Source organism: Corvus cornix, chromosome 19 (genome assembly GCF_000738735.6).
Source record: "Corvus cornix cornix isolate S_Up_H32 chromosome 19, ASM73873v5, whole genome shotgun sequence".
Taxonomy (NCBI): domain Eukaryota; kingdom Metazoa; phylum Chordata; class Aves; order Passeriformes; family Corvidae; genus Corvus; species Corvus cornix.
Window position 1 is genome coordinate 6,509,214 of NC_046348.1, and position 24,339 is coordinate 6,533,552.

The window sequence follows — 24,339 nt, forward strand, 5'->3', positions numbered from 1 at the left end:
CTGTCCCAGAGTCCTGGACTGTGGAACCACCAACACCCATCCATACAAGAGGTCTGGGCTGGAAGAGCAGCATGGCTAAGGCAGATTCTCCATGTGAGCCAAAGAGCACCACGGTGGAGGAGCTGGGAGCCAACGCAGGGCAAGTGGGATGGGATGGGCACAGTGGGACAAGAGGGGCTGCTCAGCCACCCTCCATGGAGAGGCCAAGCAAGACAGAGACCCTCATTCCTCCACTGAGCACATCAGGATCTTGTGGAGTAGAGCCCCCAGCCTACACCCACCGCTCCCCCAAGAGCCCTGGGGTGGGCTGCCACCACCTGCTCCGTCACGCCAGGGGGACACGGCCCCGCGCCCCGCAGGAGGGGGAGCAGCTCGTCCTGGGGCAGGCGCCGAGCGCTGGCTGTGTGAGCCCGATCAGAAATTCCATCTCGAGGCTGCCCGTGGCCAAGGGCTCGGCAGCTCCCTGCGCAGGCAGCGCGAGGGGAAGGGGGGGATTGGTGCAGCCGCGTTCACGTGACGGATCCCAGTTTGAGTTCCTGCCCAAAGATGGGCAGCAGTTCACATGAGCAGGCAGCGGTCCCACACCGAGCAGCCGACAAACAGAAAACAGACTCCATCTCCACAAAATGAGGCCCAGAACTTCCTGTGTGAGATTTCCATTTCCTCAGCCAAATGAAAAAGAACTGGAGTAAGAGGCAATAAACCAGGAGAGCAGGACTGGACCTGACGCACGGAGCGGGGACCCATTAATGGTTAAGCCACTTTGCTGGATTACTCTTAATGCGCCTTCCCATCACCCTGGGTTCTGGCTCCTTTGGATTAACAATAAGACGTGATTTCAGGCTCTGGATCCGGAGTACCGGAGGCAGATGGAAAATCCTGCGGGAAAGCAGCTACGGAGCATGCTCAGATGCTGTTTCACATACTCCATACTTGGCCCCTTCGCTCAATTTTCTGTCCAAAAATATGCAAATTGCCTAGTCCGCATTATGGACGAATGGGCTGAAATTGGCCAGTTTAGAAAATTAACCCTTTTGTGCATTGCAGGGTAGGGACAAGCGGTTTCTGAAGCAGAGGGGAGGTGACTTTTGGAGCTCCAGAACAAGCAAGCTGCTCCAGGCTAGCCCAGCCCAACCAAGGTTGGCCTGACTCAGTCAAAAAAAAAGGTAACAAAATGCTTATGCTGGAAATGGAGTTCCCTCTGGTCCAGAGGAAGGCCCTGCCTGTCCAGCTGGCTGAGCCAGCGGAACACCTAAAGGAGGGATATCCCAACAAAACCAGATGCACATCCTAAGCAGAAAGTAAAAATCCACCTCATAAGCCATCTTCTAACACATGGAAACAAAGGGCAGCCACCAGGCACCCTCCAGCATCACTCACACACCAGTGAAGAAGTCACTGTGTCACCAAGGGGGACAAATTCCCAACATTTCCTGGGCAGTGGGCCTTGCCTGGGTGCTCAGGTCATGGTGCCACAGCCAGCAGTAAAGCATGAGCAAGGGGGAGGGGTGGCATGAGGAGCTCAGGGAGGGAGCAAAAACCAGAGGGTGCACGTACTGTTTGGGGAGCTCAAGAGACGTTGGAGGAGGATTCCAGGTGTCCGGGTGGCCAAGCATCCAGTCCGACCAGACCTTCACACTGGGGAGCAGCTCCTTCAGGTCCTGGGGCAAGGCAGAGACCTTGATGTCGTCCTCCTGCTCCATCTCTTGTGGCTGAACTGCAAATACAAGACGTGAAAGCTGAGGCAGCTCACCACAGCCAGGCTCAGGCAGGGACTGGGAAAGTATGACACAGATCCCAACATCCCAGCCTTGGACGCACAAGGGAACAGCCACAACCCACAGCAAGCACAAAGACAGATCTGTTCTCCCTACATGGACTGGCCTAGAGGGCAAGCCAGGGTGTTTGTGATCCCTTTATTGAGGGCAGCAGGGTGCCACTGCACCAATCAGAGAGATAGGATACCCAGGTCCCAGTTTTGGGAAGTTTCCCAGTTGCTGGCAGAAAGCATGGCCAGAGTCCATCCCTTTCTTCCAAGTATTTCTCTCTGCACACATCAAGGGCTTTCCTGCAGCTCATCCAGCTATAACCTGGGCAGAGCTTGAGATGCTAGGGGATGATCCTAATGCCCCAACAGAGGGGAAGGGATGTGCAAACCAGCAGAGAATGAAGGCCTGACCCCCACCAGGCTGCCTCGTGGGCTCCTGCATGGGTCCTGCTGCTACGCCCTTACCTGGCACACATTCCCTCAGCAGGCTGGTGCACCTCCTCACCAGGAGTGCAAACATGGAGAGCCCCAGGGCCGTGGCCTGTTCCTGGATGACGGAGCGGCAGTCCTCAGAGATGCACTCTAGGAGACAGAGAGGGTTTGGGTCAGATGTTCCATCCGGTTCCACCTTCACAGCCTCCACAAGGGGCAGGGGTGAGCGATTCCCTAACTCACACCTGTCCCAGACATAATTGCTCCATGTAGGGGGGAGAAAAGGTGGTGAGTAGCTGCTCTGGAGTAGAAAGAGGCTGCAGCCACCCTGCCCACACCATGCCCAAGCCCATGGCGTGTGCTGAGCCAGCCAGGACCATGCTGGCACTCAGGGCTCCCAGCACAGAAGCTGCTGCTCCAGGCTGATGCCCTCCCCTGAGGAGGGGGGTATGTTTAAGTGTTAAAAGGGTAATTAGCTGCATGTTTGATCTCTCTCCCTGCTGGAGTTTCAACCTCAGCAGCTGAGGAGGGGGTTCCTCCCATTAGCTCCACAGTCACACAACAGCTTGTCAAGAGAGCTTAATTGGAACTGTTACTCAAGGAGATGCCACATGACCACAGCTCTTCCAAACAGAGCCGGCTCAGAGTGAGAGCAAATCCCCCCAGCACATCCACCCGGCCAGAAACCACTTCTGAGGCTGCTGAGAGCAGCGGGGAGCTGGCTCAAGGGAACTGCCTGGAGCCGGGCATGGGTTAGGCTGGGGAGTGCTGTGGGACATGCCAGCCTGCCCAGAGCTCCCTGAAGGGGTTTAAGGGCAGCCTTTGCCTTCCCAACTCCCTCTACTCCACCCTACATCCTCCCAAGATGTGGGGGAGTGGCTGGCTGGGGAGAACCCACACACTTAGGGGGTTCCTATCCACCCACGCCATTTACTCTGTGCAGGATGCTCCTTGCTGGCTTTCTGCAGGATCAGAGCTTTCAGCCTGAGAACAGCTGCCCCAAGGCAGGCAGAGGAGTTTTACAAACTCACAGGTACTGACTCTGAATCGGTGAGTGAAGCCCCAGGGCTGGCATGGGGAGGGAGAGCCCCCCGAGCCCCCCAGCACCTCTAACAGAAACATCAGCACCAGCTGCACGTCAGCATGGAGGTGTTGGGAGCTGAACTGCCCAGATGTGGCAGAGCAGGGATTTTGAGCAAAGGGCAAGAGGATTAGAGCAAGACACTGACACCCCATTTAAGCTGTGGCTAGCAAAACACCTGAGGTGCACAGAACAAACAGTGCGGTTTTAAGGACAGATCATTTCAGAGCAGTGGGGTGGGAGGTTAAAAACAACCAAAAAAAGACTAGAACGCACCAAGAAAACACATGAAAAATAAGGAGGAACATCTGTAGGCTTGATTGACAGTTCTTACAGCTGTCAATGAGTTCAGCACCCAGCGTGGAGACCACTGAGGGCACCAAAAGCACCTGGTACCTGAATGAGGGTGCTCTGCTCCCGGAGCCAGGGCTGAGCCGGTGCCGCAGAGCAATGGTAGGAAGTGCCGTACTGCAGGGGCTGTCAGCTTTTGGAAGAAACATAAAACTAAAGATGTGACCACTCTGGGACAGTAAATCTCTTTCATGAAGCCTTTCCCACAATTAAGAGTGTTAGTCCCAGGGCTCTGGCCACAGTCCAGTCCAAGAAATCACACTCGTCTTCCCCGCGCTCCCTCCTCCCGCACTCGGGTGAGATGCTGCACTGTCTTCACTTCTTGTCCTAAATGGACACATAACAAGACCACGGTGGTCCAGCTGCCACACCTGAGTCTGACAAGTCCCCTGGGCGGTGAAAATCTTCAGGCATTTCAACAAGGACCCCCACACTTTGAGTGGGCAACCCCCACGACTCCAGGCACTGCGCTCAAGCCAGACTCACAGTGACCCCCAAACTGAGCTGGTGCAAAAGCTGCATCCTGATCCCCCCCAAAACAGGCAAAGCTTAAAGGTGTTTGTGATGGCAAAGGTGATGAGCATCCCATATTTCAGGCTGTATTTCAGAGACTGGCTGCAAAAGCCAGACCAATGTTCTGTGGTGGCTGTGGCCAGGCTTGGTCCCAGCCCTTCCCACTGCCACCAGCAGGCTAAAAGTTCCCCACACAACATTTAGCAACCAAAATACAGGAAAAAGTTTCTTGCACTTGAGCTGTGGCAGGTACAGCTGTCCATCAAACATCCTGTGCTGCTGCAGACACAAACCATGTGCCTACCAGGTCATAAAGGCACAGTGCTCTGATGTACCCCAACGATACTCAGTGCCCTGGCACAGCCTGCAAAGCTGCCCACTGTGCAGGTAAGAGCAGCAGGACACCCACATTTAAGGGCTGTTGTGACACAGTTCCAGCTCAGCTACCATGGGTGTTGTCAGCTCATCATTAAACTCATAAAATGCACAAACCTCCCCCAGTCCTCAAAGTTCATTCAGCGGATGAGCTCATCGGCCTCATTCCCAGGAGGCTCCCCCAGCAGGGAAGGACAAACATCCAGGTGGGTGCTTGTTCAAGACCCCTGAACATGCACCAGCAAAGGTTCTTAAGAGCTTAATTGTAGGACAAAAGGGGAAAACACCATAAATCAGGAGAAACTTTCTCTCTGTGCCTTTTCACCACCTTCCTCGGGAAGCTGGGAGCTTTGGCTTGCCCCGAGCTGGGAGCCAGTGGCCAGGGCTAACAGAGGCTGTGGGGACAAACCCCAGGCCACCCCCGCCACAGGAGACAAGGTGAGGGTACAATCAAAGGGCAAAGCACTTGGAGTGTTTAAACAGAAACTTGCAGAGTGTTTTGAGTGATGGGCAATAAGGAAACCAACTCTCTGCACCCGCAGCGTGCAGTGTCTGAGCCTACCCTGGCACTAAGAGGGAAATACTTTGCAGAAAATATGCTGAAATGAGGGTTGGAGCAACAAATCTCTGCAGCCCACAGGGCATCATTACTTCTGAGCTGAGCAATGGTCTGTGCTGCTGGTAATGCACATTAAGACACAAACTTATTGGAAAAGAGATGTTTTTGGAGGATGGAGCGACACTTAGGTCATTTCTGTCCCTGCGGTTGCACCGCATTAGTAAAAATGGAGATACCAGCTGCCACAGAGCAGGGAGAGAGATCCTGACTGCCCAAATCAGGGCAAACCTTGTTTCCCCAGATCTGTTTCCCCAGACCCACAGTGGGTGCAGGACAAGCAGAATGACTGTCAGGTCCACAGGCAAACCTGCATCCTATCCCTGCAGGCTGTCACCAAAAGCTCGGTGACAGAGAATTCAAGTGGCATCAGTGGCACCCCAACAGCTAAAGCTGCCACAGATCTACTCCACTTCCTCCCCTGAAACCCCAAATGGGGCTGTAATCAGATAACCCTCCCAATTCACACCCAGCCACGCTGCGCAGCTAGGGCACACTGTGGAGGTGTCAGACAACTGTGGAAAGGAATCACACACAAAAGAAGGTGCCACAAGGTCACAAGCTCTGAGCTGGCTGGAGCTGTGGCTCCTCTGTGCCACCAGCAGCCACGGCAGTGACACTCCACAGGAAATCATCCAGCACCACCAACCACAACACATTCCCTCTCCACCTTTCTCCCCTTGAAACCCGGCAAACGTCCCTGTTAATGCCAGCCCTGGATAAACAGCTCCTGTCACGTCACCTCTCAGCTCTTGCCTGTGCAGCCACCCCTGTGAGCACGATCACGCAGCTCAGCGGGCTCACAAATGTCACCTCTCAGCTGTACCACTGCCTTCAAAGGTGCTGCGTGGGTGGAGAGGCAGGTGGGCAAAGCTGGCACCGCTACCTCAATAACTGCTTGTTAAACCACAACCTAAGGTCAGGAGCCTGCAGCACTCGCAGCCAAGACTGACTCAAAGTAAATTCACACCCTCGTCTGTGTTGCTGTACCAACACACAGCCCGTGGAGCAATGCTGCAGCCACAGCAGGGAGCTGAGCTGGCCTGAAAAGCCTCCTTTTGGGAGCTTCCTTAGGCTGGAGTTGTTTCGTGACCACCTGTAGCCCCACATCAACATCAGCAAAACTCAGGTCCGTGGAATGCTGCATGGGGCTAGAAAGGAGCAGCCAGAGCATTTTAAAGCAGAAGTGTCATCAAACACTTTGAAATGACTGATTTGCACTGCCCCACACTTCATAGGCTGAATTTGCCTCAAAGATCTGTCTTTCTGCACCAGAAAAATAAGTGAGAGCCCTGCAGACCCCTGCAAGCCCCTGTGAAGGTCAGGGCCCTGGAGGTCAGACTGGCAGCAGGACATGAGCTGTGACAGTTCTGAGCACCCTGCTGGACACTTGCCACTTGTCAGCCCCTTTTTCCAGCTGGCTCACACTTTGCTGAAGTTTCCATGCTGGGTGCCTGCCTTAGCCTGAATTCTCCTGGAAATTTTCAGCCAAAACAGCTTGGCCACTTGTGAGAATGAGGCTAGGAAACAAGATAGTGGCTTACCCCTGTTTGTAAAAAACCACTTACAACCTTTTCCTTGAGCTAATCTAGCAACTGCAAATCCTGGAACAAGGATCTGAGATTTTGCTGCAGAATAACCTTTTTAACAGAGAGTTTTCCTGCCCTACTAGAAATCTGTCAATTCTTGGCCAAGCTATAAACATCTGAAAGACAGCAGTTTTTCCACATTCAACAGGAATCCGTTTCAACAGTTAAAACCTGCTAAGATTTCACCTCCCTGAGCATGCTCCATCTTCCTACCTCCCTTCACCTAACCTGTGTTACAGGCAGCAGAGCTCCCATGCAGCACGTGGGGACCTCTGTAAAAATGTCCTTGTCCGACTGACTGCTGCTTGCTGCGAGCTGGAGTTTGGACCCAGGCTCCTCCAACTGGTGCCCAGGCTATCTGCTCTGAAGCAGAGCCCAAAGGCCAGAGAGGGAGAGGGATGGGATGGAAAAAATGGGAGCTGATGAGCATCAGGCTGCGAGCACAGAGCAAAAGCAACTGGGAACCAGGGACGGGTGGTTTTTCTGAAGATCAAGAAAAGTGGCTGAGCTGCAGAGGAGTCCTCCTGTTTCTTTACACTTAGGAAAGAGGGTTTTTTTTCCAGCTGAGGACTGGGCTGCACAGAGAGCGCTGTTTTCCTATCAGGAGGCAGTTTCCTGCAGGGATTGCAGGGAGCTGGGTGGATCAGCAGCTGCAGCGCCCTCTGCAAGCACCTACCTGGGCTCTGCTCCCACCCAGCCTGCAGCAGAGCCCGACCCAGGACTTCTGCAGCCATCAATCTACCTGTTGCACAGGGGAGAGGGTGAGAGACGGAGAGAAAGGGGACTTTTGTAGCGGGGAGAAATTTGTGTTTCTCTGAGAACGTTATATTCATGGAAAACATAAACCAACTGTCGTCAAAGTCGTCTGAGCTCAGGAAATGGAGCGGCCGGGAGAAGGCTGCCATGTGGCCGGATGTTATGTATTTCTAATTAGTGCTATACATCTTTCAGCAGCGAGTGTCCTTTTGCTGGGAAACACAACGCGCTGCCCTTGTTATTGTAACTGTCAGAGAGTGCTTAAACAGATAATCTCCAGGAAAAGTGATAAACACATCCCCTCTCCCACTAGGGTGTGCAAAACAGCAGTGCCAAACCTTTATTAGGGCAACACAACCAGCCACGGGAAATGGGAATGGGAAAAGAGCAAGGGGCAGCCGCCTACGAGGAGAGGGATTTGCTGGAGGAAGCTTCTCGTGGCTGCTCGAGTGCCATGTGCTGAAGGAAATCCTGTGAGGGACAATCGGGGCACAGCGAGCACAGAACACGTGGGCTGCTCACAGGGATGGGGCAGGGGCTGGGAGTGAGGGCTCCCAGCTGTTCTGCTCCGAGAGTGCCCCCAGCTTAGGTGGAAAGGAGCCACAGCAACCCCTGAGCTCACAAGCAAGCAGAGGACATGCTCCTCCATCCATCCATCCCAGCTAACAAAACACAAGGAATGCTGAACCTTCCACAGTTAAAACAATCCCAGCCAACAAGTCTCAAAGGAGACCAGATTCCTTTGAGTCAAGCAACCAGACTGCTCCAGCCAAGGGTCAGGAGGGCTCCAGGGGGACAATTTCCATGCTGGCCTCTCTGTCCTCACCTGAGCGGTGGCTCCATGCCGGGAAGCACAGAGCAGTGCTGGCAGCAGGTGATCCCAGTGCTGGCAGAGCAGCAGGGATGTGCTTTGCTCCCAGGGAACAACAGCTGAATCCACCTTTCCTGGTGACAGGCTGAAGGACTGTATGGGAAGGCACTCAAAAGAACGAACAGTTCTATGGACACAATCCCAAGGATGACATAACGGGCTGGCCAGGAGACACAGGAGCTGCAGGAGCTCGGTGAGCGCAGGGCTGGGGGCGAAGGCACCCGGCTGATGTGTCAGCACATCAAGTGTGGAGGCACAGACAACTGATTCACCAGCTGGCTGCTGCCCTGAAGGGAAAAGACCGGGGCTGGTCACCTCGGAGCTGACACCACCTGAAGGCAATTCCTTTGCTCCCTCAGCCCTCAGACACAGCTTTCCCAGTGAGTCACTCCCCGCCAGACGAAGCCCTGGCAGGGCTACAGGGCAGCCCCCCGGGGTGGGGCTGTCTGCAGGAAATGGGTGAGGAGAGCCCTGCTGCCGGCCCTGCCTGGTGGAGACCGCACACAACCACGGGAATATAAAGCAGCAAAGCCAGGGGGACGCTCAGAGCTGTGGGGCATTTCCCCAACACCCCCTCGCAGGGAACCTGTGACTCACTGGCACTCCCAGCTCTGGGAACTGGCGAGTCACAAACGCACTCATCTGCCCCCGAGAGAGCCTGGGAACCTGGAGGCACTGCTCAGCCCTGGCTAATACCCTGGGAACCATGGGCAGCTTTCCTGGAAGGATGCTCCCTGACTCTGAGCAAACAGGATGGCAGTCCCAGTCCACCCAGCACTGCGGCCGAGCTGAACATCCCCACCTGCAGCACACAGGGCTGAACCCCTTCCAAAGCAACCTTTGGATTTTAGTAATAACCTGGATGCCCCCAATCCACCTCCCTGTACTGATGGCAGGAAGGTCCTGGGAGGGTCCCAGTCACAGCAGCAGCAGCAGCACCGGGGAACTCGCTGCACGTGTTCCCAGAGCAGCTGGGGCCGCCCAGGAGCCGGCAGCTCCCTCTGCAACCCTGACTTGTCCGAGGGAGGGAAGGAGGGAGGCCTAGGAGGTGAGGAATGCCGGGGGCCTGGGGAGGATGGAGCAGCTCTCCCTGTGGAAGCCATTAGATATTCAACACTTCATTTGTTTCCAGCCGTCCTGGACTGCAGTGCTGGGCTCTAGGACGGGAGGCTCTTCTCTGACGTAACCAGGAAGCAGCTGCAAAATTAAGGAATCCCTCATGACATCATAAAAAGGGTCGATGGTTTACAGGGGAAGGTATAAAAATTAATGACATATTCCCACCCGAAGCAGCGAGCCTGCCCAGGAGCCACAGGGGAAGCCATGCTCTGCCCGACGTGAAGGGGCTGCCTGCCCCAGACAGCTCAGTGATGCCAGCTCCCTTTGGCTGCTCCAGGAGCTTGTCTCTGGCTCTGATTGTCCCTAAGCCCAGGCAGGGCTGGATCCTTGCACCTGGGGTGCGATAACCAGCTCAGTATATCCTTCCTGACCCTGATGAACAAAGCTTTAGGGAATGACTTTAGGGACAGCTTTCTTGTGTACTCGGGGCTGGCCAGGAGTCAGCAACAAAAAACATCATTGTGAAGTGACTATTAATAATAATAACTTAATAAGAAGTTGTTAATTTCCACGGGGAAAGCAGACACGTGCACAGAGTGTCCCCAACAGCCCAATTTCTGCAGGTCTGGAAGACCAACAGGACCTGCAAGAGGAGGCAATGGCAGTGGCACAAAGTCCCTCCCCACCACACAACCCGGGCTAGGTCAGAAAGAATGACATTAGCCTTGAGGACAAGCACAAAGCCATTTCCACTTGAAAAGGGAAAAGGATAGTGGTTTAAAATTAACGACAGCCTTTTCCAGGAAATATCAGTGGAAAGAAGCAGCCATTTTTAGAAATGTTATTCTCAGAAATTTCCTGAAAAGACCCATCAGTCAAAACACAGATTGAAGCCATTTCCACTTGCACTAAGCAGCACTTCGCAGCTCTCCCTACACGCTTGGGGTGCTTGACCCAGCCGGCAAGGCCAGCATCCTGCTCTGCCCCCCTGACCCCGCTGAGGCTGTGGGAGTCAGTCTGGGATGTGGAACAGCCCATACAGAGTCAGAAACACTCCCCCTGCCTGGGGAGGCACATACATCCCAGTTGTCACTAGTCACATTTGCACTGAGACATGCCACTCCCTGGCCATCACAGCTGGGGAAAAGGCACCCCCAGGCTCCATCCATGGTGGCAAACCTGGAGGATTGCCAGAGAAACTCTCATTTCTCAGCAGTGCCCTCACCGGAGCCGCTCCGAGCACAGGAGCTGACGCTGGCACTCGTGACACAGGCACAGCAAAGTCTTCACTGCAGATCCCCAGAGCCACAGGTTCTGCTGCCAACAACTGACAGCATCGTGAATTTGACCCGTCTGGCAGCTGAAAGGCTGGCAAATCCAAATGGATGTAACTCCTGGCTGGCTCATAAGGAAGCGTGGCCCTTCAAGCTGGCACGCTGGCTCATCAGCATATCTATAGCTCCAGACCAGCCTGGCACCAGCTGTCTCTTCCTGTGGAGGGAATATTGGCCATAAAAAGCACAAGCAGGATGGGACTGAAGATGCTGCAAAGGCAAAAAGGCCCGAAGGCGAGCAGGGCATTCAGATGAAACTGGGAATTCTGCATGAAAGAAGAAAAGTCATGGATGATAGAAATGGAAAAGGGTTTTAGGGGCACTGCAATGATGCAGAACGATAAAAGATAACCCCTAATGCCTATCCTCTGTCTACAAGGATCTGTCAGCCCTCTTTGAAGATGCCAGAGCTATGAACCTCACCAAAAGAGACAGTGAGGAGCTGGGGAGCCCGGCTGGGTTACACAGCAGCATGGCAAGAGCTACCAGCATCCCCCGAGGAGCTGCGTGTGCCCAGCCCTAACTGCTTCGGATGTTATTTACAACGGGGAGGAGGTGTGAACAGGGCTCCCCAAGAGATTTCCTCCAGCCCCGAGGGAAGTTTTACCAGGACAAACAACAGCAGCAAATAATGGGCAGCATTTTGCACCTCCCCAAACCCTTGCTGGGGGTGGGCACATCCTTGGCAGCAAAATGTGAGCAGACAGCCTGGAACTGGATTCTTTGGGTGCAAACCCGGGTGAGCACTTTGAGCCTGCAGTAAAAGCTCATGAGAGCAAATGCCAGCAGACAGGAGCATTCAGAGAAAGGAGCCTTTGATGGGGCAGGAACAGCAAAGTGTGGAGCTTCCGTTCCAGCACATTCCCTCCCTCCTTTGCTGCTCATCTTCTTACGGCTTCCTGAGGGCTCAGTGTGTCGGTTTGCAAAGAAAATGCCAAAACATGAAGTGAAATCCGTGCTCTTGGGAAGGAGGAAATCCCAGGGTCTTCATCAAATGCTTGCAAGCCTGAACTGCCTCCCCACCTCCCACTCCAGCCCTGCTTGGTCCCTCCAGCCTCCCTGACTGGTGGCAGTGGCACCCCCAGTCCAAGGACACCCCACCAAGAGGGGCACAGCCCAGCCACTCTGCCTGCAGTGATGCTTACCTAACACTTTCCATTAGAAGACCTTGGTTTCAGTTCCTAAGAACTTTGCCAAACTTTAACCATTTAGGCTGCAATCCTTCATGCCAAAAGCTTTCCTCGAGCTAAATTTATTGGGAAAATTTCAACTACAAAGGTTCAGCCATTTGCCAGAATGAGGTTAGGGAAAATATATTGTTCTTCTCAAGTTAAAAATTCTTTGACTGTTTCAGCAAAATCCCTAGCACCTTCACACTTGGAGCAGGAACCAGAAGTTTGGCAGGGGACAGCAGAGGGGTCTGGGTGTGCCTTCTGCCACCTCCATCCTGCTTTGCCAAGGTGGGGGCCTACAGAAATCCAGGTGCTCACTCTCAGACAGCTCTCTCATGCCACTCCAACCAAAGCAGCAGCTGGTTCATTTGCTTGGAAGAATAAAGCCAGGTGAGGCACTGGAGAGGGAAAGGCAGGTGGAAAAGGGGGCTGAAGCAGCACAAGTGAGGCACAGCATAGCAGCCCCTTCTCCAGCCCCCTCACTGCTCTGCTGGCACCGTCAATGGCTGCTCTTCCCAGAGGATCCCAGCCCCACACATCCAACATTCCTTGCATGGCAGAGGCTCGTGTGGTGCATCCAGATTTACGTGCCAGCTGAGGATCCCAGATGAGGTCAGCCTGGTTCCATGGGGGAGCTCGCTTTTCTGAAAACTATGGAAATTACGCACGCAAAAAACTCTCAGGACCCCAGACTTGGAGGCATCTCTGCAGCTTCAAGTCAACTCCATCACACTTACTCACCATAAAGCCGTCCTAACGACACATTGCTTTTTCTGCCCTCAAGGTACCGTTTTCAGTCAACACAGAAAATTAACAGGCAGCAGAGACCCTCCTGCAGAGTGTTCTGATGTGCTGAAATGTGCACGTGTTCAGTGAGGCTGAGGGCTGCAGGAGCAGGTCATGGTTTGGGGGATTAAGATGGAGAACTTGATTCCATTCTTTGCCTTGGTCCTGAACTTTCAGGGGGATCCAGAAGTCCCCTTAATTCCTCCCAACACATGTGGTCAGCTATTTTTGTGTCCCTCACTTGTTGGCTGGCTGGTGACACGGAAGGGATGGAATTTGCAGACACCGGGCAACTCTGCTTTGAGTAGGATCAAAGGCAACTCCCAAAGGATTTTTTTAGGAGAACTCCAACTCCTGCAGCTCAAGGTGGGCAGTCAAGGGACTAGAAAATCCTTTAAGCTCAGTTCCCCATCAGTACTTGTTAGAGGGTACCAGGAAAAAAGGCACCCAAACCCAAAATGCTTTGAGCACAAACCAGTGAGTTTACACTATCCAATTATTTGGACCTGAATCTTGTAGCTCTTCCTACACTCCATGTGGCACCGAGCACAGCGATAACACTTAATCAGTGACTTCTCTGGAAAACTCCCATGAGAACGGAAAGGAATTTTACAACTAAAAGGACAACAGGAAAATTGAGCCTGGGATCTCTCTGCCATATCATCACCTTGTCTATCACAGGAGGTTTTATCTGCCTTACACCACACCTCAAGTGCCACTGGGCACAGCCTTCGAGGCTCGCTCTGCTTGGGATCAACCCCTCAAAATGCTCCTTGTGAGGATACAGCCAGATTCACCCACCAGACCTCTCGTGGTGAATGGGGGCTGTGGTCTTCTGTGGAAATCTGGCAAGAATTCAGCTCCAAGCGGTGCCACGCAAAGGGAGGTTCTCAGGTGTCGAGCGAGCGATTCCCTGCGGGAAGGGCCGTGACCACAGGCACAAACCAACAGCACGCAGAGAAACCATTCCAGGAAGTTTAACATCCGAGCCCCCCTGTTAGAAAATACGATCTCAGTGCTCCAACAACTCACATGGAGCCGGAGCCTCGGGTCCCAACGCACGTGAGGGCTCGCACTGGCGATGGAGCCCCCGCCACGGCACTCAGGAACTAAAGAGCCTGAACCCTCCACATTCATTAACAAGCGTAAGACATCACACTTTTATGCCAAATTCCTCTTTTCCCCCGTGATTTGAGATAGGATTGGCACGACCACGATATTCCCTGCAGCTACCGTTGCTGCAGCATTCCCAGCACGGCCATACAGAGGGAAAGGCTGTGCTGGTGGGTGGTGGGCTCACCCTGGGGTGCCCCAGAACCCCTTTTGTTTGCTGCTGTGTCTCCTGGCAGGAGGACATGAGGGAGCTGCGAGCTCCAGTGCCGTTTCCTGCAGAGATTTGAAAACCTGTTGCAGTTCCAAAGCGAGCTTCGATTTCACTGTGACCAGCAGCTCGGAGACTCATAGTTACTATACAGCCGAATAAAATATTTTTTCATAAATTTAACGCCAGCATGTCTGTGTTTGGAAACTTTGAAAATCCATGTTGTATGGTTTACTGCACTGGAAAAGGTGCCAACAGAGTTTCAAAGGAAGGGAAGTGTATAACTGTTTCCTTTCAAATGCATTTTCCAATGGGATCCATTGAGGGAAAAGGCTGGAACTAACTAAAACATTATTAAAAACTGTTATGAGAAGAGACAGAGAGATGGAAAAAGATAGACAAAAACTCCAATACACAGCCGAAAGGGAGGGAGGGAGACAGGCGGCAAGAAAGGGGATATGGGCAGAAAGACACTTTGGGTGGGGAAAATGGGGCGAGACGGGGAGTTTTAACTGGCAGTCGCCCTTCGTGGTTTCATAGTGTTGCAGATCAATTGATCAGGATTTCAAGTGCTGCTGGCCCGGTGGCACAAGGCGAACCACAGAGTTGGCTGCAAGCGCAGCCCTTGCGAACTGCTGACCTTCAGTTTTCAAACCAAAAATATTCCTTGGGAAACGGTTACACCAGGTCCCAGCCCCGAGGCTGCCAAGCAAAAAGCAAGCACTACGGACCTGAAGGAACGCCCCGAGTAACTTACACCAAAGCAACAACCAGGGCTAGTAGCCTGAAGTAACTCCCTGGTGTGATTCAACCGGCAGTAACCGCGCGTGACATGTGTGCAGAGGGGCTTGGCTCTTCCGTCCTCCCGGAGCGGGGAGTTCTCCAATCACCCTCCGTCGGGATGAGCGTCGGCCCTCAAGCCGCTCCCGCTCCGTTGGCCACACTCAAGCTACTCCAACCAAGCCTATAAATACCAAAGCCATCGGGTCCATATAGTGCAGTCGCAGCCTGATTCCAAAACCACCGCTCCGGCTCCAGGCGCAGCCCTGGGTTTGCTGCCCCGCGAGTGAAGGGGGAGCCAAAAGGGGCTGAGAACACACGTTTTGTCAAGGACTTCAGTGCCCTGGCCATCAGGAGGCTGCCAGGGTCGGGGCTGGATCTCTGTTGTTCTGCCAGGCTTCAAAGAGCCAGGCTGGGGGTGGGCAGAGCTCGTGGTGCGCCTGCAGAGCTCCAGGCCTGTGGTTCCACGGGGTGTAGTAACCCTGGGCTGTAGCACACATGTCGAGGGATGAGGGGAAAAAAATAAACAGACAGACAAAAGAATGAGGATGCTCTGCCAATTCCAATTGTGCAGCTTTTATTTTAAATGCTTATCAAGCTGAGAAAGAGCAGAGTTCTTGGAAAACAAGGTTTCCTTTCTTCCCATGCCAGTGTCAAACACCCTCAAGGACGGGTACAGCACAGGCGCTCGCTGCCGGCCGCCCTCTCCGCAGCCGCCATCCCGTCCCGTCCCGCCCGCCTCGGGAAGGGTTTCCAGCTCACAGCCCTGGTGTTTCTGGTAAAAAGATCTCTCTGTGATTTTTTTTTAAAAAATATATATATATATATATATATATATATATATATATATATATATAATTTTTTTTTATTAATCTCCAATCTGGCTGGGTTCAAATTATGGCCAATTACCCACCAACACTTCTCGCTAATAAAATAAATTTTTACGGGCCCTAATTACTGCTTTCGCTGAACTGCTCTACAGGAAGCAGAGAGGCTGTGGCTCTCCAGACGGCAGCAGACAGGAAAGCTACGAGGAACCCGCGAGTGAACGGAGAGCGGCTCGGAGGAGACGGAGGGGGAGCGCGGCGCGCCGCGTGTGCCATGCGCACGGCGCCGGCCCGGCCGTCAGGTCTCCGTCAGCCGCTGCACCCACCGCCTGTGACGCAAGGCTGCTGCTGGGGACAGGAGTGACGGCCGCAGCGCCACGCCGGGATCCGCGGACGCGAGCCGGAGGGGAAACTGTGTTTGGAAAGGGCTGCGTCCATCACACGTGACGGAGAGGCAGAGCCGCCTCCCATCGCGCCCGGGCAGCGGCCGCGGCACACGGGACCCCCGCAACCAGCGCGGAGGGGAGGCGGCTTCGCAGCCCGGCGCCCACCTTTGGTTCTCTCTGTTGCAATCGCAGTTAATTGAAGGAGACACAAATAGCAGAGAGGTAGAAAATCCCTCTGAGAACGCGAAGCATCCAGCCTGCTCCCAGCTACACACAAAAACACACACGCTCCTGCCGGGCCAGCGCAGCGCGGCCCCAAAGCGGTTCCCAAGCGTGACAAATGAGCAGAACCCGCGGGGTGACTGCAGCCCACAGCCCGTCCTGCCTGAACCCCGCTGCTCCAGGGGAAGCAGAGCCGCTGTTCTCCGTCAGGGAACACTCCTCCGTGGCAGGAAAGCCGTGGCAAAACCACCGGCTGCTGGAGCCCTTCGGAGCGCGGCTGCCACGCAGGTATCCCGGCTCAGCTGGGGAAACGCGGCTCTGCGAGATTGATTAATTTTTTTTTTTTTTCCCCTTTCTTAACCAGGATTACACTAATTTCCAAGGCCTAATGGAATCCAGCTGCGATGGGGAGGCAATGCTGCAGTTGTACAAAGACCTTTACACGTTGGTGCAAACTTGTACAATGCTCAGCACACACACACACACATACACACACACAAAGCCCTATAAAAAGGATGCACTGCAGCGGGATATTTTTAGTCTTGACAATACAGCCCTAAAAATACAACTTTGCTAATACATCACTACAGAAATATTCCCAGTGTCCATTCAGGAACGGTTTAAAACATTTATTTTTGTTTCCTTTTGCAATGGTCAGAGAGGAGGGAGAAAATAGAAACTCATTGATAAGAGGAAACGAGAGAGACATGAAAAATTGAAAACTACCTAAAAGCTCATGGAGAGGTTTATTTTATTAGTTCTTAATAAATATCTTGCAGATTTCCTCAGGAAATACACCAGATCACATGTAAAATAGTTTGGTACTGATGTCAACTGTGTCAGCATATGAAATCTATTAGGGTGAAGCCACAGCAGGGTGATCAGCGTGCTGAAAAACTGCACGGCACTGAGGCGAGGGGGGGTGGGGGGAATCTCACGGCCCTTCCAAATTCTTCGAGAGGTAAAAAAGTCAGCCAAGACGCAGAGAGAGAGAAAAAAAGATCCCACATCCTGCTTTGCGCTGCCAGCAATGTGAAGTGCCCAGAGATTAATTCTATGTCTGGCCTGGAAATGTGACTTTAAAGCATTGGAGGGAGCGGGGAGGAGGAGGAGGAGAGAGGAACGAGAAGGCCAGGAGAACTGGGACTGGCACCGTGCCACCGACCCCCCTCCCGTCCTTCCCGAGCCGTGTTTCAACGTAGACAGCAGTAAACCCCAGCAGACGGCAGCTCCCGGGGCTGCCAGGGCCTCGCACCAGCTGGGGCGCGTCTCCCGCTCCCCGTGCAGATGGGCCTGGGAGCATCACTTCCGCTGCGCCTGCTTTTATAAAGCCACCCGGGCCCATGTGGCTGCCTTTGGCCGCTCTCCGCCACGGCCCCGCGCTCGCTTGGGGCCCCCCGGGCGGGACGAGCTCCGATCCCAGCACCAGGCACGAGGGTTGTCAGCCCTTGGCTCCTCAGGCTGAAGGGTTTATGCTGTTCCCAACCCGCCTTTGGCAGCCGGAGCCTCCTTCTCCATCCCCGTGCCATTACCCGGAGAGCAGGCGCTGCTTACGCAAGACGCTCCTGCTCCGCTCCCGGGGCCGGTGGAGAAGCACCGGGAGTTCACTGAGCCAGGGTCAAGGGGCCAGATGATCCCAGGAGGGATGGGAGAAGCTCCACAGCCAAACCCATCCCCATAGTGTATCTCCTTCCCATCCCACAGCGACACACTCCTGTCTGCTTCTCTGGGGTGGGACCTGAGAGCCTCAGGGACAGCCGTATCACTTGTGCCCTCTGTGTGTCACCTAGGAGCCAGCTCTAAGGCCACCACAGCCATCACCAGCCACACCGACCAGCATTAAAAATGACCGTTCCATTAGAGAAAGGCCATGTGCCTTCAGGGCTGTCACTCAGCCAGGGTTAAACTGTCCTGTTCAGTGAAGGTGGAGTGAGCATCACACAGCCAGGGTGACACCTGAAGGTCACACCTTCCTCCTGACTGTCACTTAGCCCAGGCAGAGCCTGCTCTGTGCTGCCAAGAACCTGCTGCACGGCACAGGCAGCCTAATTAGGGAAAATAAAAGATCTCCACACCTAAACCTGTGGGGGGTCACCTCCTCATTCCAGACCACTCAAGAGTAGAAACACAGCCCTGGCTATGCTGCCACTCCTGATCTCAACATTACGGCAAGAAGAGATCCCAAGGAGCACCCCCAGCACCAGGCACAGGATTCCCAGAGGGGTTGCAGCCTGTGAAAAGAGGAAGGCAGGATGGAGCTGGCAGGGGATGAGCCCGTGGGGCAGCCCCTGGGAAGGAACTACCCTCACCGAGCTGGCAGGCTGCACCCAAACCTGCACAGGGCACGGGGTGGGCAGCCCTCCCTGCCTACACCTGGCAGGTTATAAAACAGCCCCGCAAGCTCAATCAGGAGTTTTACAACTTCACAAAGCAGCATAATTAGCCTAATTATACAGTGTTCTCTCAGAGAATTAAACAGAAATACAGTAATTGACTTGGTGCTGCTTAAAAGCATGAGGAAATCAAAGGTGCAAGGCACATTAAAGAATCAGAAATATCTCTTCAAAAGCGAGAGGATTTCCTGTCACGCTGCAAACATCTAAAGCTTCACCAAAGCTGCTGCACCTGGTGCACCTCACTCTGACTCCCTGGCACCCCTCTTTCTCCACCACCAAAGCTGGGGAGATGCAGAGACCCAGGACAGCAGCCTCAGCACCTCCTTTCTTGTTTTACAGCTGGACAGACGGACACAGCGTGCCACTGCTCCATTTCCTGCCTTTCATTTTACACAGCGACGCTGCTTCTTCGTCCAAACAGTGGGTTGGATTCAGCGTTTGCAGAGCTGGCTGTGCCTTGGAACCACAGCAAAGCCTCTCCAACCTCACCTCACCTGTCACTGGCTCTGTCCTGATTTGCTGCTTGGGCTGCTGAAGCTTGGCTCTGAAGCAGACTCAGGCTTTGTGTTTACAAATCATTTCCCCTCTATTTGTTGCCCTGAAATGAGATCCCGGTATCACCCTGTGGAACAGCTTCAAGGGCAGATGTAAGGATGTGCTTGTGTGACAGGCAGACCAGGCAGAAGCCCCCAGCAAGCCCATCCAACACTGCTCGATGGGGTATTTGCTGCACTTGAGCTGGAGGGCAGGAGTGGAGAGTCTGACACACCAGCAAACACTCAATTTTGCTGGAAACCTTTCCCTTCCCTGCCACAAAGCCCTGCTCAATCTTTTGCCTCCCAAGCCAATGTCTAGATTTCAGAAACCTGAACTGCCAGTGGAAATTCCCTGCAGCGCGTTGATTATTGCATCTCCTGCTGGCACTTGTGGCAAGGGGAAAAAAAAGTCACATGGCTTTCTGGACACACGTTTCACTGAGGAGTCTTGCATCAGAGGGCAGAAGCCAGCAGCCAGGAAAATAACTCCAATTACGGTAAATAAATCCCCAAATATGTGACAATCTGCCTTTTAAACAGGAACTGAGGGGAATAAGCAAAGGAAGACTTTGGTCTAAACATTGCTGCCACCAGCCTCAAGAGCCCAAGAGCAAGACTCTGAAGACACGTCTGGGCCAGAATTATTTTACCTGAACTTTACTGATGTGTCTCAAGTCCGAGACAGTTTCCTTCCCTGAAGGGAAAGGCGCCGCCAGTTCCCAGCAACTGTGCCAACCTCCAACACTCCCAGTGGCTCAGAGGAGAAACCCTGGAGGGTCAGCTGCCATCTCTGGACACGTACATGTCCCTTAGGAGGCTCAGCACAGGAAGTTGTGTGGCTCCTGAGATGAGCAATGCAGGTATCCCTCCCTGCACCACTTCAACCCTTCCTCCTGCTCACACATCTCAAGGTCTGGGCTGTGTCTGGACACAGGAAGTAGCAGATATCACTAAACAACAGGTTAAGTGTAAAAGCCCTTTGCCAAGGCAGTGACATCACAGAACCAGCTTGCTCAGGAACCTCAGTGCAAGGCAGGCAGCAAGGGGAAGGATGGACACCAGAATCGCCCAGCCCTCCTCTGGGTTTCCTCTCCTCATTACCACTCAAACGCAAAGCAAATATAAGCAACAATGTGAAAGGAGGGGAAAGATAAATTAAAACATCCAGTTCCTCCAAACTTAAGGCCTTGGGAAGTGTTATATCTTAACACCACCTCGCTAAAGACAGCACTGCCCAGTCTCACAGGGGAAGTCACGCAGCGACTGCCAGGTGCAGCTGGAGATCTCAGTGCACACACCTCAGTCCGCAATTGCTGTACAACCACCAAAGCCCCAGCACCCAGAGAAAGCCAGATGTCAAACTGCTCAACTCCAGCCTCCCCGCATCAAGTGGGCTTTGCACTACAAACCAAGTCCCCCAGGCAGGTGGAGGGACCTCAGGCTCTGCTCTCAACGGAGCACAGGGCTGCAGATGCTCAGCATCCCCACAACACAGCCCTGCAATGTGACAGCTTCATCAGCCTCCTGGTTGTTTAGCCCAAAGGTGTCACAGCCCACAGCTGAAGTGTGTATTTACCACACAAATAAGAGAGAAAAGGATTCAGTTCTGGTCCCCAGACAGGGAAAGATTGAGTTGCTTCTGCTGCTATCTACAGCCTGAGGTTTATTAAGCTTTCTTTTGTGCCTAATTTTAAAACTCCACCAAACCAAGGCAGCTACCCACAGCACTGCTTTATTTTTAAACTCGGGCAAATGCACTGGACTGTCTTGCATTCGACTCCCTACATCTTTTGTCAGTTCCAACATGCAAGATGTGGTTAGAGCTTCATGAGAAGACATCAAGATGAGGCCGCAGGTGATCAGAAGGTGCTTCCTCTGAGCCTTTTCTGATGCTGCACTCGGCTCTTTGAGCACAGCTGGGTCTGAGCGGCAGAAATGAGCCCGTGGCAATGGTCAGAGCTGAGGCTCTGCTGAGGGCAGACACCACCAGCCTCTGCACCATCTCTGGGGATATTTTAAGGGTTTAGGCTGCAAGCCCGAGCAGCTGTGGTCAGCAAAGCGAGACCCGCTGTGTCCGGCACAGGGCTGTGATCAGGGCGGGATGGCAGCAGAGCAGGCTGCTGGTTACCACAGCACAGCCTCATCTCAGGGCTCTGACCTGTCCTCTCCAGTGAAAAGGGGAAGTCCTGTACCTGCTTAAGCACTGCAGGGGATTTGTACTAACCTACAGATCCTTCCTTGTCTGTATCAAGACTTGGGCAAGATCCGCATCTCAAGCTGGTGTCGGTGTTCAAGGAGCAAGCAGGGCCATGGGCCTTAGCAAATCCTTGCACAGGCTGCAGTCACAGCTGTGGGACAGCAGCTCCTCTCTGAACCAGGGAGAGTCTCTCCAACCCCTGCAGCACTGACCTGCTCGGCACTGGCATGAGGACACTGGTGTGGCAAAAGCCACAGATACTGATCTGAAGCTGCTGCTGTGAAACCTCCTTTTCTGCACGAGCCTTCGAGGTTTCCCAGCTGACACCACCTTGCACAGAGAACCTGACCCATGCTCCACTCGAGAAGACAGACCCAGGGTCTGCAGAGCAAAGCCCAGCCTGCCCTGCCACACTGGGGGCCTTCTGAGCCCTCCTCACACCCCACATGAGCACAGCCCCACTGTCAGAGCACAAGCAGTAGGTTTTCCTCCTCGCCCACTGACCCTGGCAGAGAAGATGCCCTATGCCCAAACTGTCACTTCCCGCTGGTTTTCCACTTTCTCAATCCTCAGCTAAAGCAACACACTTGGCCAGAACCTCCCTGTGCCTCTGTGCCCTGGCTCTGCTCGGCCCTGGGGGATGCAACTTCATTCCCTCCATGTGCTGAGGATGCACATATGGCAGCTCCCTCCCCTCTCCACTTCCACCTAAGCCCGACCTCCTAACAACCTCCACAAGCGACCGGCCCGAAAGTGCCAGAAGGCATCCAGGTGCTGCAGCCTGATGCTTCACACCCGCAGCCAGGCAAATTTGCTGGGATTTCCGGGAAGTGTCTCTAGGGTGCCCCGTGCTGCTGCACCCCCACTTTGGTGCGCGCTTGTTTGGAATGCAGGGCTGTCGGGGGGGGGATGAAGGGGGGAGAGGGGAAGTTATTCTGGTGGTGGCCTATGAATAACATCCAGTGATTTATAGGAAGTATAATCCAATAATACAGTAAAATAAAACAGTGTGTCTGAGATGGGTTTGATTCCAGGAATTATAAAACAAATTATTAAAGAGAGAGAGAAAGAAAAAAGCCTCAGAGAGGCCAGATCGGAGTAAATTGGGCACAGATGGGCTGGGAGGGGGTTTCTCTCTCTCCACTCACCGAGATGCCCCTGCCGCAAGCACGGCTTCAATTAGTCTTTTCAGAAACCAGAGTTTTATTTCCCCAAATTACAGAATTAAAAAAAAATTAAAATTCTTGGAGTGTTTGTGGTCAGGATAAAGGGATCCAAACTTCTCTGTGAGTTGGTTGTGCAGATGGCTACCAAACTGTTAAACGGGCCACCCCACTACAGTCCCGCCCCAGCCAGAGCCCAGGATGGCCCAAAACAATGGTAGCCTACGTCCCATCCTGGAAAGCTCCAGCAACTGCAAGTCTGTCATACAGAGTGGCCACTCTCTCTGCCTCTCTGCCCTGGGGGGGCACTCCCTGCCCCCTGGGTTTGAGGTCTGCAAGAAGTTTTTTCACACCTGGAGTGCTCCTGACAGGAGGGAGCCGGGTGAGTGGGACCCTCACTGGCTGCACGCCTCCCTGGACAAAGCAGGAACACACTGTTTGATGCTGAACAGCAGGGGATGCACTTCATGTGGGAATTCTTTGGCTTCCTCTGTCAGAGAAAACAACAGATCCAATTCATCTCCCAGGATCTTCCCAGCGCTGCCTGGCTGCACAGGCAGCTGAGACCAGCTCCAGCGTGCCCTGTCCCTGGGGACAACCACAGCTCAGCTGCATGGGCCACGGAGCCCTGCCTGTGCTCACCTGAGCCCTGGCACCCACTGCAGGGTTCAGGTAACCACAGCAGCAACCTGTGTGGGAGGAGGATGTGAAATGCCACGTGCTGCTCACAGCTGACTGGTTTTGAAACCAGTTTAAACACAGCACAAAAAAAGCCACCCTGTCAGAAGAGCACACGGCGCCCTTGCGGTTGGTTGGTTTATGAGAGTGGCAGTGGCTGAGAGCAGAGACAGAGAGGACGTGTGAGAAATGCCATATGGGGGACACGTGCCAGGACAGGGGCACCCCTGAGGGACCACAGACAATCCACACCACAGCAAAAGCATAGGAATACAAAGCAAAGAGCAGCAGATAGAAACCATCATGCACAAGTCCCAACCTCCCGTGCTGCCCATTGCCTCACTGAAGGGCTGGGACAGACTGAGCACAATCCAAAAATGGGAGAAACTGAGGCTGAGATGGGGCAGGATTGCGTTTGGTGTAAGCCTGAGGAAGAGGGAGGACAGGTGTTTAACGCTGCATTTAATTCTTCAAGTTCCCTTTTTCATAATACCTGAATCTGTGCTTAAAAGTTCTTATGCAGGGGTTAAAAATTTCATAGAATTCCCCACATTGTGACTGTTATGCCAGTGACACCACACCATGACTGCCAGCACCACTGGATCTCAGCACCAGGGATTTGCTACACACCACACGTGGAGGAACAAGCACATTTACAAGTTTCTCAGGAATAGCTGGGGCTCCAGAGACCTGGAAACACACAGCAGGGAAGGGAGGGAGCAGCTATCCCTGAAGAGAACACCCCTGGACAGCAGGGAAGAGAGGCTCAGACCTCCCTCCCAGCCCCAAACCCCCGGATCTCCTCCTGCTACTGCAAGCTGAGTGTCAGGCCCGTGTGATGGGAAGGACACAGACATGCTCTGCTCCCAGATTTGCAGGAGGATTTCAGTAGGAGGAGATCTCCGGAGGCTGTTTGGTCCAACTGCAAAGTTAGATCCAGCTCTGTGGTGTGGACACAGCCAAGCTCTGACTACAGGCGGCTCCCCAGCAACGCTTCCTGGCAATTTGGGATGCAGGCAGGGTGGGACTGCTCCCTGCATCCCGCCAGCCTCCCACAGGCCCATAGGGGCGGCTCGGCCCCCTGGCTCCCGCTGCTGCCCCTGCTGCTGCAGCACAGGGAGGTGACTCAT

At 53.7% G+C, this 24,339-nt stretch overlaps 1 protein-coding gene across 2 annotated transcripts in view; it reads right to left on the bottom strand.

The window, feature by feature from the left end:
• The window catches only part of SMG6 (SMG6 nonsense mediated mRNA decay factor), a 105,744-nt gene that overhangs the window by 52,587 nt on the left and 28,818 nt on the right, over positions 1-24,339 (bottom strand). For both annotated transcript variants that reach the window (XM_039563125.1, XM_039563123.1), the window contains exons 11-12: positions 2,234-2,350; positions 1,558-1,717 (exon numbers count right to left, since the gene is read on the bottom strand). In XM_039563125.1, coding sequence (XP_039419059.1) covers positions 1,558-1,717; positions 2,234-2,350 — 277 coding nt within the window. The remainder of the gene's footprint in view (positions 1-1,557; positions 1,718-2,233; positions 2,351-24,339) is intronic.